Here is an 18,504-nt window from a genome sequence, read left to right on the forward strand (position 1 = left end):
AGCTGCAGAAATTTCAAGCATGCAGGTTTTGAGATCAAAGTCTTGTAAGCGAAAGCTTGAAACTTTTTCAGCACAGGGGGTGGTATCTTCTCTCCAGACCCCTGTCATCTGCTCAACTTTGGCAGGCGCTCAAAAAAAAAAAAAAAAAAGAAGGAAGAAATGTATTCCGTCTGAGGACAATATAAAGTCCACACAGAAGCTTCTCTGCTGGCTTCCTAGACAGGGCTGCTTTTCAATCTCGACTCTCTATCTCTTGGCCACCGCACCTTCCCCTTCTCTAGCTCAAGAGCATTGCAGGTTCAAGGTATGTAGTTGTATCTAGGACCAACATTCTAGATTTCAAGATGGAAAATGTTGTTGAGTGATTATATTCTATTTAGATACAGTAGACCAAGATAAAGTCAAAATAGTGTTATACTGAAACGTTGTAGATCAGTAGAGATGAAATAAGACTTGACAAAGATTTCATTCTGCTTCTACATTTGTCCACATCGACTCCTTTTTGCTTCCGTATCTCCCAGGTTTTCGTTTGATTTTGTATTTCCCGTACTCAGGTTGTATGGAATATGCTATACCTTTCCTCTTTCAGGGAGCTCAGTTCATAGCGATGAAGATCTGGGGAGCGCTGCTGCTTTTGCTCTTCTTAAACGAAGTGCTGTCCCAGAACAAGCGCAATCCCAAACCTAATGTCAGGACTCCGGCTCAAAATAGAAAAGGCCCTAGCTCCAGTGGGGAAGCAGGCCAGAGCCTGAACGCTGAGCAAGCTTCTCCGGTGGCTCTTCCTCCTGTGGACGACGCCTTGGTCTCTCAGTTGAGAAGTCCATCACAAGTGCCTCATCCTATCCTCAAATCAGTGGACGACATGAAGCTTCTCTTCGTCAGGAACGCTTCGGTGACCTGCAACGATGGGACTACAGCAGGGTAAGGACCTCAGAACTGTGTTGCTTTGCTAGCATGAAGTGAATGTTCACCCATCCATTGACATTCCCTGTTTACCATTTATAGGTATTACTTAAGAGAAGCCAAAGGAAATAAGTTCTGGATTATATTCCTAGAAGGTATGTTAAAACACGGTGTCAGGGTGAAGATGAATCAGAAAGCCTTCTCATGATTTCACCACTGCAAATACTTTGTATTGACAGAGAGAGAAAGTGAGCTACAAATTCGCCCAGACGTGTTCTGCATCTGTTGTTTTTAAACTGGGTTCTTCCTTGCTTCCAGGTGGCTGGTGTTGCTATAGCCGAGAGACCTGCGATGCTAGGTATAAAAATGTCCGTCGGCTAATGAGCTCTTCTGAATGGCCACCAACGAAGAGAGGTATCACAGATGCTCACAGCTCACTCCTCTCTCAATCTTGTGTTCAGTCATTGTGACAAAGCGTTCTGTTCTGTATTAATTGTTTTCCCTTTTGTGGTGGGGCTGTTACAGGTACTGGGATTTTATCAGCCCAAATAGATGAGAACCCCCACTGGTGGAATGCTAATACAGTGTAAGCTTTTTTTTTCTTTTTTTTTTCTACCCTTGTTCCTTTTAACCTTCATTATTACAAAGTAATTGTATATCCTAAGGTTACCCTTTGGAGTACTTTGTCCCTTTGCTTTGCACAAAAAGTAAAAAAAGACATATTCATAGGGGGGAGGAGAGGAATACCAGTTTAGCATTAGAATCTGCAACATTTTGGAGGGGGTACTGCTCAAATTACATCGATGAAGTTGCCTATATATGAAAATGCCAAGGCACTGTATAGGTTAAAGAACCAATGAAGCTAACTGCATGGCATTCTCTGATAGCTATTGCTGGTTAGCCTTACTTGGAACTACCGTGCTTCCCTGAAAATAAGACAGTGTCATATTAATTTGGGGTCCAGAAAATGCACTAGGGCTTATTTTCGGGAATGTCTTATTTTTTTCATGTACAACAATCATTTCTCCCTTCCTCTCCTCTACCCCAATTTTTCCTCTTTGCTTTCTCCCCCCCCCCAATAAGCAGCATCATTCCTCCCCTCTCACCCATCCCCCTGTGCAGTAGGATCCTATCTACCCTCCCACCATGAGACTGACATACCTCTGCTCTAAGGCCTCCTAAAGCAGCAGGGGTGGGTATTGCTGAATTGATGAGCCCGATTTTTTCAGCGAATCGAGAAGCACTAGTGTCAGGGATGGAGTCAGGGCGTGTCGGGGACATTTGGGGGGGAGGCTTTGTGGGGTCGATCTTAAGTAGGGCTTATTTTTGGGGTAGGGCTTATATTAGGAGCATCTTTAAAAATCATGCTAGTGCTTATTTTCGGGATAGGTCTTATTTTCGGGGAAACAGGGTAGTTATGCTAGTTCCTGGTTGTGCTTTTTCAGTAAACCTTTACAGTACTATCATAAAAAGTATCATTGCCAGAGTATCACAGCTCCTCTCTAAAAAATGGACTGGGAACTGACAAATGTGTTTATTATAAGGAGGATGCTATAACGGAATTCAGCTGCTGTAATAAATATCTTCCTAAAAATAGGCTAATGCTAGACCAAGAAATTCATATACATGAAATTAAATTAACCTAGAGACTTTGGATCTCAAGTGCCCGCAGTTATTTTTGCCGGTAGGACAGGTCTTGGCTCATAACTTTATTGCGAGCTATCATCGGTCCATTAGTCTCTTTTATACTTTTTAATTTATTTTATATAATTATATAATTCATTTTGTGATTCATTTTTCTTAATGAAAATGAATCACAATATGAATTATATAATTATATAAAGAAAATGTTTTTATATAAAATAAATTAAAAAGTATAAAAGAGACTAATGGACCGATGATAGCTCGCAATAAAGTTATGAGCCAAGACCTGTCCTACCGGCAAAAATAACTGCGGGCACTTGAGATCCAAAGTCTCTAGGTTAATTTAATTTCATGTATATGAATTTCTTGGTCTAGCATTAGCCTATTTTTAGGAAGATATTAGCGAGTTTCACTTGTTAAAAGAAGGTAATAAATATTAGGTCAGGCTTGCTATGGGAAGCAAGACTTCCATGTGTTACAGCCAGCATTGGATAGGGAGGGTTTGGTTAGAAAGAGGGACCACCATATACCTCCTCCTCTTAAACTGTCTTTAGTGATGTGTCTGCCGTCTCCTGGGTTTCTTCAGGTTTGTGCCCTACTGTTCCAGTGATGTCTGGAGTGGAGCGCTGGCAAAGGGTCGTCACGGTAAGTAATCTTCATGCAGCTCCATCCTTCCATCCCTCAATAGACCTCAGTGTGTGTTGAATTCATGCTCTGTCTTCTAGAATATGCCTTCATGGGATCTCTGATTATCCGGGAAGTGGTTAAAGACCTTGTCCCGAAAGGAATCAAACAGGCTAAAGTACTCATGCTGGCAGGGACAAGGTAAGATTCCTCCAAGAACCAAGAGCGTTTGGAAGGCACATCAACCTACCAGCTCTGGTAAAAACGAAGGCATGAATGTCCTGCTCTCTGAACCAGCTCTTTTAAGAGTGCAGGCCACTTTATAGAGCAGCTTCGTAAAGGGGCCTCTAAGGGTTCCTTTTACTAAGCTGCGATAGCGTTTTTAGCGCGCGCAGAATTTTAGCACGCGCTAAACCCGTGCTACGTGGCTAGAACTAATGGCAGCTCAATGCTGACGTTAACGTCTAGCATACACGGCAATTCTGTGCGCACTAAGCGTGCGCTTAAATCACTATCGCAGCTTAGTAAAAGGAGCCCTATGTGTAGAAATGACTGTGCAGTATTGGTGGTTTTTGTTTTTTTTTTTAATCACAAAGCCCTTATAATGAGATGTTTTTTCACTTTTATTTATTTATTTCTAAAATTTCTAAACCGCCTATAATTAAGCGGTTAACAATTAAAAAAAACCTTCACAGTAATTCATGGACAGTATATTTACAAAATGCATTCAAATTACATTGCAATTGCATACTAATTTAATCCTCTTAAAATAATGTCAAAAGCTCAAATGAATTTACACGTTAACCATCCCCACTAAATAAAGTGCAAGAATCACAGCTCAAGATTTGTATTAAATATGCCTGCCAACACAATTTCAGAGAAAAGCATCCACAAACGGTTGTGTCTTCAGCATCTTTCTAAACTGTAAATGGTCAGAACAGATCCTCAGGATGCCAGGGAGGGAGTTCCAAAATTTTACCCCTATCCACGGACAACATGGCCGCTCTAGATTTAGCATACCGGATAGTTTTCTCCGTCATGGTACCCTCAGCCCTTAGATTCCTCCTTGGTTGATTCACCTCCCACAGAGATTGAAAGTTCAAAGGAATAGATCCATACAAGCTCTGATGTATCACTGATAACATTTTATAACGAACCCTTTGCGACACTGGAAGCCAGTGCAGCTGTTTTAGCACAGGGGTAATATGTTCTGTGTGTGAGATTCCCAAAATCAACCTCACAGAATTCATCAATTGCTGCAATGCCCTATATTTAATCTTGGTCAATCCCAAATAAAGCATATTACAATGCCGGTGCCACTGAACGCAAGTCGTAGGGCAGAAGCATTGGTTTCAGCCGACAAAGTGTCCGTAGCTGTGAGTACCCACCCTGGATGACCCTGAGGACCTGTCTTCCCATTGAAAGAGTATAATCTAAACAGACACCTAAGATCACCATCTCCCTTCTATGCACTATTACAAGGGGTCCTGAATTTCAAGGTCATGGATGTTGTCTTTCTCCTTTTCAGTGCCGGAGGGACCGGTGTGCTCCTTAACATAGACAGGGTGGCAGCCCTCCTAGAGGAGCTGGAGGCTGAGGCAGTTCAGGTCAGAGGACTGGTTGACTCCGGCTGGTTTTTGGACATTAAATCCTCAAGGCAGTCTGACTGTGTAGACTCCACCTCTTGTACCCCAACTGATGCTATCAAGAAAGGGCTCAGGTACTAAACTTGAAGAAATGGATGTACACTTCCCCCTCCCAATTCGCATTTTTAGGACTCGCGATTTCGATTATTCACGATTTCCTAAAACCGGAATCACCCCCACCTCCCGGACCACCCTGGACCTTACCTGGTGGTCTTGCGCAGTGGTTCCCAATCCTGTCCTGGAGGACCACCAGGCCAGTCGGGTTTTCAGGATAGCTCTAATGAACATACATGGAGCAGATTTGCATGTCTGGCACCTCCATTATATGGAGATCTCTCTCATGCATATTCATTAGGGCTATCCTGAAAACTCGACTGGCCTGGTGGTCCTCCAGGACAGGGTTGGGAACCACTGGTCTAGCGATCTTTTGGGGCAGGAGCAATCTTCCTACGCTCCTGCCCCGTGCAGAACACTCATATAAAGGGGCGTGCATGTTATCCTATGGACGCATTAGCAGTTAGCACATGTGTTGATTTAGTGCATGCTAAATCCGCGCTAAAACGCTTAGTGCGCCTTTGTAAGAGAGGGCCTTAATAACCAAGGGGCTCTCTGTAACATTGTGATTTCTTTATAAATTAAAAATATCAGCAAGACTCCCATCTAGTATTTCTTGAACCTGATCTGTAAACCAGATGCCATGCCCCAGAAGGCTTCTTGCATTCTTGATCTGTCAGGAAAAGAAAACACCTGGGTTTATCTGGAAATTCTACAGCATCTGGTTCTACTTTGCCGATTCTGACTGCAAACTTTGAATGAAAATGAAGCTTTGCGATTATGGTGGGTTGTTTTTTTTTTCCTGCTAATGTAATGCTGTTGCTCGTCTCTTCCCAGGTTGTGGAATGGAATACTTCCTGAAAAATGTAAACAGCAGTTTAAGAAAGGCGATGAGTGGCAGTGCTTCTTTGGCCACAAGCTTTACTCATCCTTGAGGCGTAAGTCAATTCTTGTTTGTAATGAGATTTAAATAGAGCTTTTTGAAGTCTTTCCTGAGGCTCAGTTTTGGAATCTCTGCAGCCCCAATTTTTGTGGTCCAGTGGCTCTTTGATGAGGAACATCTGAGAATCGAGAATATTCAGCTTGGAATCCAGACCCTGATGGAAACCCAGTGGAACCACATACGGAACCTTGGTCGAGAAATGAAAAACTCATTGCGTGATGTTGTGTGAGTACAAATTGTTTAATCTTTAGATTCCCATCCAAAACCCTGAGCTTTTAGATGCAAATTAGATATTTGTAGGGCCATGATTAATCAAGGAAAAAGTGTCATACCCTTGAACAATTCCAAGTCAAGTCCATTTCCTTTCTGCTAGAGATCCCCGAGCTTTCTTGAATCCAGTTACAGTTTTCATCTCCACCACCCCTATCAGAAGGTCATTTCACAAATTCACCACCCTTTCTGTGAAGAAGTGTTTCCTCAGGTTACTCCCGAGTCTGCCCCTTTCACCTTCATCTCATGCCCTCCCATTCCAGAGCTTCCTTTCATTCAAAGAGACTCTCCTCTTATGAATTTATGCTCTTTACTGACTGGCTGCGCATGTTGGAATGAACCAATTCAGTTTTAAGGATCTCTTTTAAGAACACTGTACCCTTGAATAAACAAATAGAAACATGATGGCAGATAAAGGCCGAATGGCCCATCCAGTCTGCCCCTCCACAGCATCCACTCCTCTCCCTAAGCGATCCCACATGCCTATCCCATGCTATGTTGAATTTGGATACAGCCGTGTATTGCAAACTGTGTGCCATGGCTCACTAGTGTGCCCTGGGAGATTCCAGGTGTGCCGCCAGACGCTGAGGAGGAGGAGGGGCACCAGCAGAAGATGACCGCCTATAGGATGTGCCTCTTACAGCGAGAGGTACATCCTGTAGGCAGTCAGCCGGCACTGGCGCCTCTCCTCCTCCCTGGCATCTCAGTGCCCTATCTGGAGGGCCTCCACACATGCGCAGATGCCGACGTGATGATGTCATGCATGAGCGTGACATCATCGCGTCGACGTCCACATACTTCAGGATGCCCTAGAGCAGTGGTTCCCAAACTTGTCTAGGGGACCCCCAGCCAGTCAGGTTTTCCAGATATCCCTAATGAATATGCATGAGAGAGATTTGCATATAATGGAAGTGACAGGTATGCAAATCTCTCTCATGCAGGACAGGTTTGGGAACCACTGCCCTAGAGCAACCACCCCCAATTTGGTGTGCCACCAGCTCGCAAAATTTACAAGACGCTGAGATACAGTCTTCATCGCTATCACCTCCACCGGAAGACTATTCCAAGAATGTATCACCCTTTCTGTAAAGAAGTGTTTTTTTACATTACTCCTGAGCCTATCACCTCTTAACTTCATCCTATAGATGGCGCTCCAAATCAGTTGCCTGAAAAAAAAAATCATCGCTAAGCACTAAAAGGCATTTGCCCATAACAGAATAGGGTTTAATGGCAGATCTCATGTCTAACTGTGGGGGCTAGACTTATACCTGGTGCACTGACCCAATCCTATATAATAAAACCCTAGCAGCACATGCGCACTCCTACCTGCGTGTTCCGTTTTCCCTGATCTGTGAGGTGTTTGTCTGTGGCAGCAGGAGTGCGCATGCGCGAGTCCCCAGCCTTCCAGCACCTAACTACACTTGCTGGCTGCCAGCGCTGGACTCCCTGCTCTTTTGCGGCAAAAAAACAGTAAGTTTTTTGTGGTCTCCAATCTCTTCCCGACATCTGACCGGCCCCCCCTTCCCTTCCCGTGGTCCAGACTCCAAACCTGTCTACAGCACTCTACACACGCTGCTTCAGGGCCTTCTACTGCCCTGATTTGCACTGCCGCGTCTCTGATGATGTCATCAGGGACGTGCCAGAGTAAATCAGGACAGTAGAAGGCCACGAAGCAGCGTGTGTAGAGTGCTGCAGACGCTGCTAGAGTCGGCAGGTTTGTCGGGACCGCGGGAAGGGAAGGAGGGGGAGGGGGAAGGGACTAAGGGAGCAGGCCAGACTTCTAGCACCCGTTAATGTAACGGGCTAAAATACTAGTATTTAATAATCATGTGTGCAAATGTTTGAAATGTCCCTGACAAGTCCATTTTCCCCCCATAGCTACTCCCCCTTTTGAGATATGCACTATGGGAATTGGGCGCCGGGCCTAATAGAACAGCGTGCAGTCAGATGCATGCACAAATCCTAATTGGTGCCAATTCTCATGAATAATTGATCATTAGCATCCGATTATTGTCATTAATTGGCTTGTTAGACACATAGAAACATGACGGCAGATAAAGGCCAAATGGCTCATCCAGTCTGCCCGTCCACAGCATCCACTATGTCCTTCTCTCCCTATTGGCTAATGCTCTTAACATTTGCATCTCCTTTTCCTATAGGCTAAGGCTCTTTACACCTGCATTGTGAGGTCATAGAGCTTTATGGTTATAGAAACATAGAAACATGTTGACAGATAAAGTCCAAATGGCCCATCTAGTCTACCCATCTGCAATAACCATTATCTCCTCCTCTCCCTATTGGCTAAGGCTCTTAACATTCGCATCTCCTCTTCCTATAGGCTAAGGCTCTTTACACCTGCATTGTGAGGTCATAGAGCTTTATAGCTATAGTGGGGGAGTGTGTGGCGCAGTGGTTAAAGCTACAGCCTCAGCACCCTGGGGTTGTGGGTTCAAACCCACGCTGCTCCTTGTGACCCTGGGCAAGTCACTTAATTCCCCCATTGCCCCAGGTACAGTAGGTAGATTGTGAGCCTGCCGGGACAGACAGGGAAAAATGATTGAGTACCTGAATAAATTCATGTAAACCGTTCTGAACTCCCCTGGGAGAACGGTATAGAAAAAAATTGAATAAAAAAAACAACAACAGAGAAACATGATGGCAAATAAAGGCCAAATGGCCCATCTAGTCTGCCCATCCACAATAACCATTATCTCTTTCTCTCTCTGTGAGATCCCACGTGCCTATCCCAGGCCCTTTTGAATTCAGTCCTCAGATATCAATGGTATCAAGTCCCAGCAAAAATCAAATGAACCAAAAAACGGGACTTGTTAAGCTTGATACAAACGGTCAGTGTCAAGTGTATGATCACTTATGAAACCCTCAGATTCCTGCGCTGGACAATGGTCACATTGAAACAGCAAAATGCAGGTTCACAGATTATCTTTCGTCGGGCTTTCATATGTTTTAAGGCTTCTAAATTTTTTTTATATTTTTTAAAACGCTCATCAAACATTAGTGCTTAAACTTAGGCAAAAACTGTGTGTAACACAGCGACACTTATCTTTTAGTTGGTCGCTTGTTGTTGAGCACGAACAAATGGCCCAACGGGACCCGTTTCGCCGATTAAGGCTTCTTCAGGGGTCTGTAAGTTTAGGCCGCAACAACAATTTCTAAAACCAGAATTACTAACAACTATCACACTTCCACAATATTGTAACAAAGTATATAAATATCTAACGGTAGTCACTGCGAACAGCTCTACCTGCCTTAAGCAGATCAAAAATGGCGTCGGCAAACTACCGGGTACGTACATGCGCTTTATTTTCAAAATAGGCGACATCCAGGAACATTTCTGTAAAAAAGGGTGGTAGATGCATGGAACAGTCTCCCAGAAGTTGTGCAAGCATCTCAGGATCATGCCCACATTTTGCCACGCAAATTTGGGCACCCTTTATAGAATCTAGGAGAATGTGGGTCTACGTCAGTTGTCTGGAAGCTGAACATTTCTTTAAAAGTTTTTATTGAAGGGGAATAGTTGGGCTTGGGAGCACAGTGTAGCCTTTAGTGTAGAATGAAAAACCTAAAGCAGTGTCTCACAAACTCTCTGGAGCCGTGGCACAGTAAACTTGGGGCTGCAGCTAGAGGGCTTCATCATCGCGTCAACCCTCCAGATGGGGGTCCTGAGCCGCCAGTGGGGGTGGGGTGGGGAGGTGCTGGAAAAGGAGAAATCCAAGCAAACAAGGCTGTGGAGACACAATGTTCTCGGACCTTGGAGATCATTTATTTGACATATTCTTGATAAAAGCAATCGCATCAATAAAACAGTAGTAGAAACTCAATCCACATGTGTCGTTCAGAAAACTGCACTTCGCGCAAGCATATTGACTTCGGTATTTGAATTTTTAAAGGATTTTGCACACACTGTCTCCACATCTGTGAAAGGCATCTTGGATCCCTGAGGAAGGCGTGTTTAGCCGAAACACGGCCCATGTTGGGACCTTCCAAAAGACACATGTAGATTGAGTTTTTACTACTGTTTTATTGCTGTGATTGCTTTTATCAAGAAAATTTTGAATAAATTATCTCCAAGGTCTGGGAACATTGTGTTTCCACAGTCTCGTTTGTTTGGATTTGTTCATTTCCTGTGGAAACTTGGGTCTTCTTGATTTTGCTGGAAAAGGCGAGGCACGGAGAGGAGAGGCACCGGCTGACTGCCTACAACAGGGGTAGGCAATTCCGGTCCTCGAGAGCCGGAGCCAGGTCAGGTTTTCAGGATATCCACAATGAATATGCATGAGATAGGATTTGCATCTCAAGGAGGCAGTGCATGCAAATCCATCTCATACATATTCATTGTGGATATCCTGAAAACCTGACCTGGCTCCGGCTCTCGAGGACTGGAATTGCCTACCCCTGGCCTACAGGATGCGCTTCTCACTGCGGGAGACACGTCCTGTAGGCAGTCAGCCGGTGCCTCTCCTCCTCGCTGGTGTCTTGCGGCACACCAGGAATCTCACCGTGGCACACAGTTTGTGATACACTGACCTAAAGGCTCTAGAGCAGGGGTGTCAAAGTCCCTCCTTGAGGGCCGCAATCCAGTCGGATTTTCAGGATTTCCCCAATGAATATGCATGAGATCTATTTGCATGCACTGCTTTCATTGTATGCTAATAGATCTCATGCATATTCATTGGGGAAATCCTGAAAACCCGACTGGATTGCGGCCCTCGAGGAGGGACTTTGACACCCCTGCTCTAGATCCTCTATTTGCCACTGTTCAATCCTGAGCTTGAGCTTTAACCTCCCAGTTCTCCGACTCAATGTGGCAACTGTTTGGGACACGTAGCATTGTGAACACACAAATGAATGCTTTGCGGACTGTCGGTGCTTTACAAATAAATGCTCTGGGATAAATGGAACATCCAACATCGCTGGTAAATTCTTTTTGTCTTTCAGGGCTGTCTTTGCTCCAGCTTGTCTGTCTCACACTCTGATTACAAAAAGGTGAGGAAAAGTAGCAAAAACAGGTTCTCTTCACGAAAAGCAGCAATTCTGTAAAAAAGGTGGCAGCTTTTAGGTGTAAATGACCAGAATACCAGTTTATACCTGTGTGAACGTATTCCTGCTATGCCCATGGTTCCCCAAATTTTCTATCCTACAACCCCATTTTAACATTAAAAAATTCATGTGACCTCAGATGATGCTGAAAACAAACCAGCAGACCTCTGCTCATCATCCGTCACCATCCACTTCATTTTCCCCCCACTTATTCAAAGCACGAAGGCGGTAGCAGCATTGAACATAGGGACTTGTGTGTCAAGTGTATACTAAGAGACCCCAGTGTTCTGCATGGGTGCCCAGTCTAACAGGAATGGCTCAAGAGATTACGGAGCTCTGGCCCATGCCTTGCCCCTCGGGCCATGCCCTGCACCCTGGCCAGTTCCATCGTCCCTCCTCTGATGCTACTGCCCAGTCCTGGTATGATGCGGTTTCACAGGCCAGTGTCAGAGGAGAGAGGTAGGGAAATGCTTCCCTCCTTTGACGCTGATACTGGCCCTCCCTCCTTGTCCCAGGGAGTTGAAGCCGCACCCTACCAGGACAGGATCGGGATGGAAAAGGGGTGAAGGCGAAATATGCTTAAAGGCGAAATATGTCGATATGACAGGTCCCTTCCCGATAGGATAAGAAAAACAGACAAACGGAAATATTTAAAATAAGTTTTAAAAGATTAAGTTATTGATATTAGCATATACCACATTAAAGGTTTGAAAAAAAATAAAAAAAACATGGAAAAATAAGTATATAGAGGGGCTAGTGAAGAAGCCATAGCCATAAAGAAATATTTAGCAGCCATGAAGAATGAGTGGTGACAAAATGGCATGTCTGAAGCCCTGAAAAACTTAGAAAAATTAAGAAAAGAAGATATAGGACATTGAGTGGTGTATATTACTTTGACTGTCACCACTGGGCACAGGACACAATGGAGATTCAGAGAAAGGAGGAGCAACCCTGTTTCTGTGACTCCCCCTCCCAGCTGTTGATGTTGTGATCACATCTGAGGTTCTGATCCACAGTTTGGGAACCACCTGGCAATGCACTGTTTCATAAAATGGCACCTAAATCCGAAGGTAGAGGTACCTACACTGCCCTGAAAAGCCAAAACACAGAATGGAAATATGGGAAAAGCCCATAAATAGTGATTTCTTAGACTAAATCCCCATGATGTAATTCATGATCAAAACTAATACACTACTGTGTTCTGGTTTTTAACATATCTCACATTGTCAGGAGGTATCAGTGTTTGAACCTTTTGCTACATCTAAATGTTAAATGGTTTCCATATTAAGAAAATAAAACCCCACAATAACTACAGGACATCTGGCATGTTAGCTTAGTTTTGACAAAAGTTAGAGTTACTGTGTAGAGAATGACATGGGGACAAAATTTCCCTATCTCATCCCCATGAGTTCTGTCCCTGCCCCATTCCTGTAAGCTCTGCCTTAACCACACAAGCCTCGAACACTTATGATTTTAAAGTGTTTGAGGCTTGTGCAGATGAGGACGGAGCTTAGGCATTGGTGGAATGAGGCATTATGACATCACAATCTGAGCTGTAGAATGTTACTACTTATGATTTTAAAGTGTTTGAGGCTTGTGCAGATGAGGACAGAGCTTAGGCATTGGTGGAATGAGGCATTATGACATCACAATCTGAGCTGTAGAATGTTACTACTTATGATTTTAAAGTGTTTGAGGCTTGTGCAGATGAGGACGGAGCTTAGGCATTGGTGGAATGAGGCATTATGACATCACAATCTGAGCTGTAGAATGTTACTACTTATGATTTTAAAGTGTTTGAGGCTTGTGCAGATGAGGACAGAGCTTAGGCATTGGTGGAATGAGGCATTATGACATCACAATCTGAGCTCTAGAATGTTGCTACTTATGATTTTAAAGTGTTTGAGGCTTGTGCAGATGAGGACAGAGCTTAGGCATTGGTGGAATGAGGCATTATGACATCACAATCTGAGCTCTAGAATGTTGCTACTTATGATTCTAAAGTGTTTGAGGCTTGTGCAGATGAGGACGGAGCTTAGGCATTGGTGGAATGAGGCATTATGACATCACAATCTGAGCTCTAGAATGTTGCTACTTATGATTTTAAAGTGTTTGAGGCTTGTGCAGATGAGGACAGAGCTTAGGCATTGGTGGAATGAGGCATTATGACATCACAATCTGAGCTCTAGAATGTTGCTACTTATGATTTTAAAGTGTTTGAGGCTTGTGCAGATGAGGACGGAGCTTAGGCATTGGTGGAATGAGGCATTATGACATCACAATCTGAGCTCTAGAATGTTTCTAGTTGATGATTTTAAAGTGTTTGAGGCTTGTGCAGATGAGGACAGAGCTTGCAGGAATAGGGCAGGGACAGGAAAAGAACTCGCTGGGACAGGACGGAAAAATGAGTTCCCGTGGGAACGGGGAAAAATTTGCCCCTCTATTACTGTGCTCTAGTTTTTCAGGGCAGTATGGGTAAAGTCTGGGCGGAGCGCACAATTACATATATATAGTATAGAAATAATTTATGTGTTTTTTTATTTTAGTAATCTAGGTATGAGCATTTAGACCAGTTCCATGGCTGGTGTAGGTGATCATCTCTAAAATGTAGGTGTGTATTTTCCCTTCTATACTATGATTCTATAAAAGAAAACAGGCACTTACTACTTTCCTTTATAGAATAGGCTCCAAAAGGTGCATTCTTGGGGTCTAAAACTAGGGGGAAATTCTAAAACTGGTGCCTAAGGCCCTCTTTTACTAAGGTGCGTTAAGCATTTTAGTGCACGTTTAGCACGCGCTAAAACAACACATGCGTTAATCGCTAACACGCCCATAGGATAACATGCACGTGTTAGCGTTTAGCGTGCGTTTAGCATGAGCATAGTGTACCTTAGCAAATGAGGGGGTATGTTTATTGAAGAACACCATTAGAAATGGCAATGTTGAAGTGCCTACCAGTGCCTAAATATAAGGCGCCGGAATCACAGCTGCATAGGCGCTTTAGGACGCCAAATGCCAAAGTAGGTGTGGCCAATCCTAGAAGAGGCTTAGGAGCGATTCACTCAAAGACAGGCACAGGAAATGTAGGTCCAGAAAACTCTGGCCTGCTTTCCCAGCGCCTATCTTTCCTGTAGCCACGATTCTGAAACCGGCGCCCATGCGTGGATTGACAAGCAATCAGCAGCCACTTTTAAGGTGGCTGCCGATATCACGCTGGTTACAGAATCCAGCCCTGGGTGCCGCTCTCAAGAATTGCCCCCCACCTATCACAGGTGATTGACTGAAGGCCTGTTCATCCTTTCACTATTAGGTCATGTATTCATTCCTGTGTTGGAACGTATCTACCAAATATTCACTGTTAAAGCACATCTGCATTGCACCTGTCAGCTTGCTTTTTTGCTGCTTCGCTACCTTCTAAGGAAGGCCTTTGTGAAAGAATCGAGGATTTTTTTTCATAAGAACATAAGCAGTGCCTCCACTGGGTCAGACCCGAGGTCCATCGTGCCCAGCAGTCCGCTCACGTGGTGGCCCAACTGGTCCAGGACCTGTGTAGCAATCCTCTATCTATACCCCTCTATCCCCTTTTCCAACATAAAATTATCCAAACCCTTCTTGAACCCCCAATACCATACTCTGTCCTATCACGCTCTCTGGAAGCGCATTCCAGGTGTCCACCACACGTTGGGTGAAGAAAAACTTCCTAGCATTTGTTTTGAATCTGTCCCCTTTCAACTTTTCCGAATGCCCACTTGTTCTTGTAGTTTTCAAAAGTTTGAAGAATCTGCCCCTCTCCACTTTCTCTATGCCCTTCATGATCTTGTAAGTCTCTATCATATCCCCTCTAAGTCTCCTCTTCTCTAGGGAAAAGAGCCCCAGTTTCTCCAATCTCTCAGCGTATGAAAGGTTTTCCATACCTTTTATCAAACGTGTCGCTCTCCTCTGAACCCTCTCGTGTATCACCATATCCTTCTTAAGGTACGGCGACCAATATTGGATGCAGTACTCCAGATGCGGAAGCACCATCGCAGAGAGAGATTTGCTGTGAGGAATGCAAAGACAGGGATAGTGAGCTCTTGAATCAAGAGGAACTAACCTGCACTGGAGTACAACTGTAGTTTTTCAGAACTTTAAACCGATCTGCTTTTCTGGGCAATCAGACTTTACAAATTAACAGTATTCATGGCCAATTTGCATCTGTTCCTAATGAGTATTCCCAATTAAAAGTTTGAAAATTAGACCTGTTGTGGACCTCAAAAATTGGACTACAAGGGAAGGGTTCTGGAGTTAGCTTACGCTTTTTTCAATTGTAGCTCAAGGTGAGTTACCTTCAGTGGGTATATTCTTGGCCCTGGAAGGCCCACAATCTAAGATTGTACATAAGGAAATGGAGAGTTAAATGACTTGTCCAAGGTCACAAGGAAAACAGGAGGATTTGAACCCGGGTTCTCTGGTTATCAGCCTGTTACTTGCCCAAATTTTCTCTTATTTGTAAAAATGAATCTAATTTTGGCCAAATAAGGAAGGGAACTAGGTGTATCATAGTGAAGAATGGGTATGAGTCCTCTGTCCATGCTGATTCCAACTGGAAAATGGATACTAATGAATATGCATGACATATATTTGCATGCACGTCTACAAGTATACAAATATATCTCATGCATATTCATTAGTATCCTGAATACCCAACTGGCTAAATGTATCCCAAGGACTGGGATGAGAACCCCTGGCATATAACAAGAGAAATTCATTAGCCAGTTGGGTTTTCAGGATACCCACAATGAATATGCATGAGATACATTTGCATGCAAGTCTACCTTTTTATACAGATATATCTCATGCATATTCATTGTGGCCATCCTGAAAACCTTATTAAGTGTGTCCCAAGAAATGGGTTGAGAACAGATGCTGTATGCATATACACAGGTTCATAGACAACGGCGCGAAAGACAAAGGCGCGCCCAGACAATTGAGCGCAGTGCGGAGGCGTGCGCCGCTCAAAATTACTGTTTTTAGGGCTCCGAAGGGGGGTTTTGTTGGGGAACCCCCCCACTTTACTTAATAGACATCGCGCCGGCGTTATGGGGGGTTTGGGGGGTTGTAACCCTCCACATTTTACTGTAAACTTAACTTTTTCCCTAAAAACAGGGAAAAAGTTAAGTTTTCAGTAAAATGTGGGGGGTTAGAACCCCCCACACCCCCCACAATGCCTCCACAACGTGGCGCGATGTTTATTAAGTAAAGTGGGGGGTTCCCCCCACGCTCTCCCGTCGGAGCCCTAAAAACAGTAATTTTGAGCGGCGCACGCCTCCACGCTGCGCTCAACTGTCTGGGCGTGCCTTTGTCCCGGCGCGCTTTTGACCTGACACCATATACACATAGGGGTAGATTCTGTAAAGGACGCCTAACTTTAGGCGTCCACGATTTGGACGTCCATCGGCTTAGGCGTCCAAATAAAGTGGATAATAAGGCCAATTAACGACTTTAACAAGCATTAATTGGAACTTGGACATCCAAACAGATGCAATTCTACAAATAGACGTCCACAATTTTGTGGACGCCCACCGGAAAAAGCTGCGCCTAAAAATTAGGCGTGGGCATGGCGCAGGTGTGGTGAGGGAGAGGCTTCCATGTGGATATCTCTAGTGCAATTAGCATATTTCTGAGTGCCCAAATGCATCTACATAATGCCTACATTGTAGACGATTGAAAAGCAGGTCTACTTTTGAGCGTGGCTTGGGCGGTAGATAGACGTGAGTTAGGTGGACGGAACTTAGGCGGGCTCTGGACGTCTCCAATGCATTCTGCTACATAGGTTTATGGGACTTTTATGTTTGCTTTATTAAGCTCAAAATACATTTAATAATGCACCATATAAACAGGGCACATGAATACAGACATATTGCATTAAAAATATTTTATTTTTGTGGGCAAACAGCAATGATATTTGCTAAGTATAGGAAAAGATCCATTAACAAGCACAGCTCATGAAAAAGATATCTTTATATTGCTTACTTAAAAAGCTTCTCTTTTTCGGAGTAAAGAGTTCTGCAATGTGCAAAGTCTTGTAAGAGCTGCATTAAGCAAGCAAGGCTCATGAAAAAAATATATATACTGCACAGATAATTTCATTTCCAAAAGGTTAAGAACAGAAAAAAGAGATATACAGACAGACTTCACCATGGCTTCTAGTTCAGAGTAAATGGATGTCTCCAGCTGCACAATAGTGACCTCATTGTGAGATCATCAAGGTGCACATGGAAGGTAGAATGCCACTAATAAAATAGGAATATGTGCTGGGGGGAGCTGACCATACTTGGGATTTGAACCCATGATCTTTGGAAGATGAGAACAGGGCTTTTACCCATTAAACCTTAGGGATCTCCTAAGGTTTGATCTCCTCAGGTATCATTTTGAATTCTAACATATTTCTCCTTTTCTCAGCAACTGGATGGATTTTCAGGTAAAGAGTGTCTCCTTGCCCCGAGCCTTAAATTGTTGGGAAAGGAGTCTCCAGGAAAGCACCAAAACTCCCAAGACTCCCCTCCGTGGCTGCCCCTTTCATCTGATTGATAGTTGCCAGTGGCCTCACTGCAACCCCACCTGTCCAGCTGTGCATGACCACACCACAGGCCAGGAGGTGAACGTGAAACAGACTTTGCTCAGAATGGGGCTCGACCTCCAGAAAAAGGCCCAGGAGCTGAAAACGGACCCCGGTAACCCGATGGGGATGTTCAGGAATGGCGGCTAAGAGCCCAAGCCCAGCTTTTCTGTGAACTGACTTCAGCTCTTCTTACGACATGAAAGCTGCCGTGTGCTGTTCTAAAGCAGAGATAAAAGGTTTCATTGTACCGTGGCATGCGTTCAAGTGTTACCTGTATTGTGGTGATCGCATGGCTTCAGTTACAGTCAGTATTCGCACTTTACAATTATGTTGCCGCCACAGCTGCTATCCCTCACAATTTCACATCTATTTCAGTTAAAGTTAAAGGAGACGGGACTTGATAAACCACTTTTTCTGTGTGGTTACAATCAAAGCGGTTTACATATTTTAGACGGGTACTTATTTTGTACCTGGGGCAATGAAGTGTTAAGTCACTTGCCCAGGAGCTGCAGTGGGAATTGAATCCAGGTCCACTGGTTCTCAGGCCACTCAGGGTGTTGAGGCCGCTGCTCTAGACAGTAGGCCACTCTCCATGGTAGTATATGGCGGGCAATGAGGTTCAAAGTACCGAGGCTTCCCGAACTACGGAGAGGATTGGAAAGTAATCTCGTCATCTAGCAGATCTTACTTTTGAAGCATATTTTCAGTAGATTTTTTTAATTTTTTTTTTCCTAGCAAAGACCTGTGTGTTTAGTGATTCC

The 18,504-nt window shown here is 44.1% G+C and overlaps 1 protein-coding gene across 1 annotated transcript; it reads left to right on the forward strand.

The window, feature by feature from the left end:
• The first annotated feature begins 607 nt into the window (after positions 1–607).
• LOC117369392 (palmitoleoyl-protein carboxylesterase notum2-like) lies at positions 608–17,919 on the forward strand. The gene is made up of 11 exons (XM_033963879.1): positions 608–921; positions 1,006–1,058; positions 1,222–1,317; positions 1,429–1,489; positions 3,134–3,192; positions 3,273–3,372; positions 4,700–4,891; positions 5,709–5,809; positions 5,892–6,039; positions 11,041–11,088; positions 17,584–17,919. Exons 1-11 carry the CDS (start codon positions 608–610, stop codon positions 17,888–17,890), a joined length of 1,479 nt encoding a protein of 492 aa, XP_033819770.1. The 3' UTR covers positions 17,891–17,919.
• Positions 17,920–18,504: the final 585 nt, after the last annotated feature.

The sequence above is a fragment of the Geotrypetes seraphini genome, chromosome 11 (genome assembly GCF_902459505.1).
Source record: "Geotrypetes seraphini chromosome 11, aGeoSer1.1, whole genome shotgun sequence".
In the NCBI taxonomy this organism is placed as follows: Eukaryota; Metazoa; Chordata; class Amphibia; order Gymnophiona; family Dermophiidae; genus Geotrypetes; species Geotrypetes seraphini.

What these genes read in the sequence shown, in the direction of transcription:
- LOC117369392 (XM_033963879.1), top strand. Translation starts at nt 608, where the DNA reads ATGAAGATCTGGGGAGCGCTGCTGCTTTTGCTCTTCTTAAACGAAGTG. An exon ending in ATGGCCACCAACGAAGAGAG is followed by an intron (nt 1,318 to 1,428) that starts GTATCACAGATG and finishes GGGCTGTTACAG; the next exon opens with GTACTGGGATTTTATCAGCC. An exon ending in TGGTGGAATGCTAATACAGT is followed by an intron (nt 1,490 to 3,133) that starts GTAAGCTTTTTT and finishes GGGTTTCTTCAG; the next exon opens with GTTTGTGCCCTACTGTTCCA.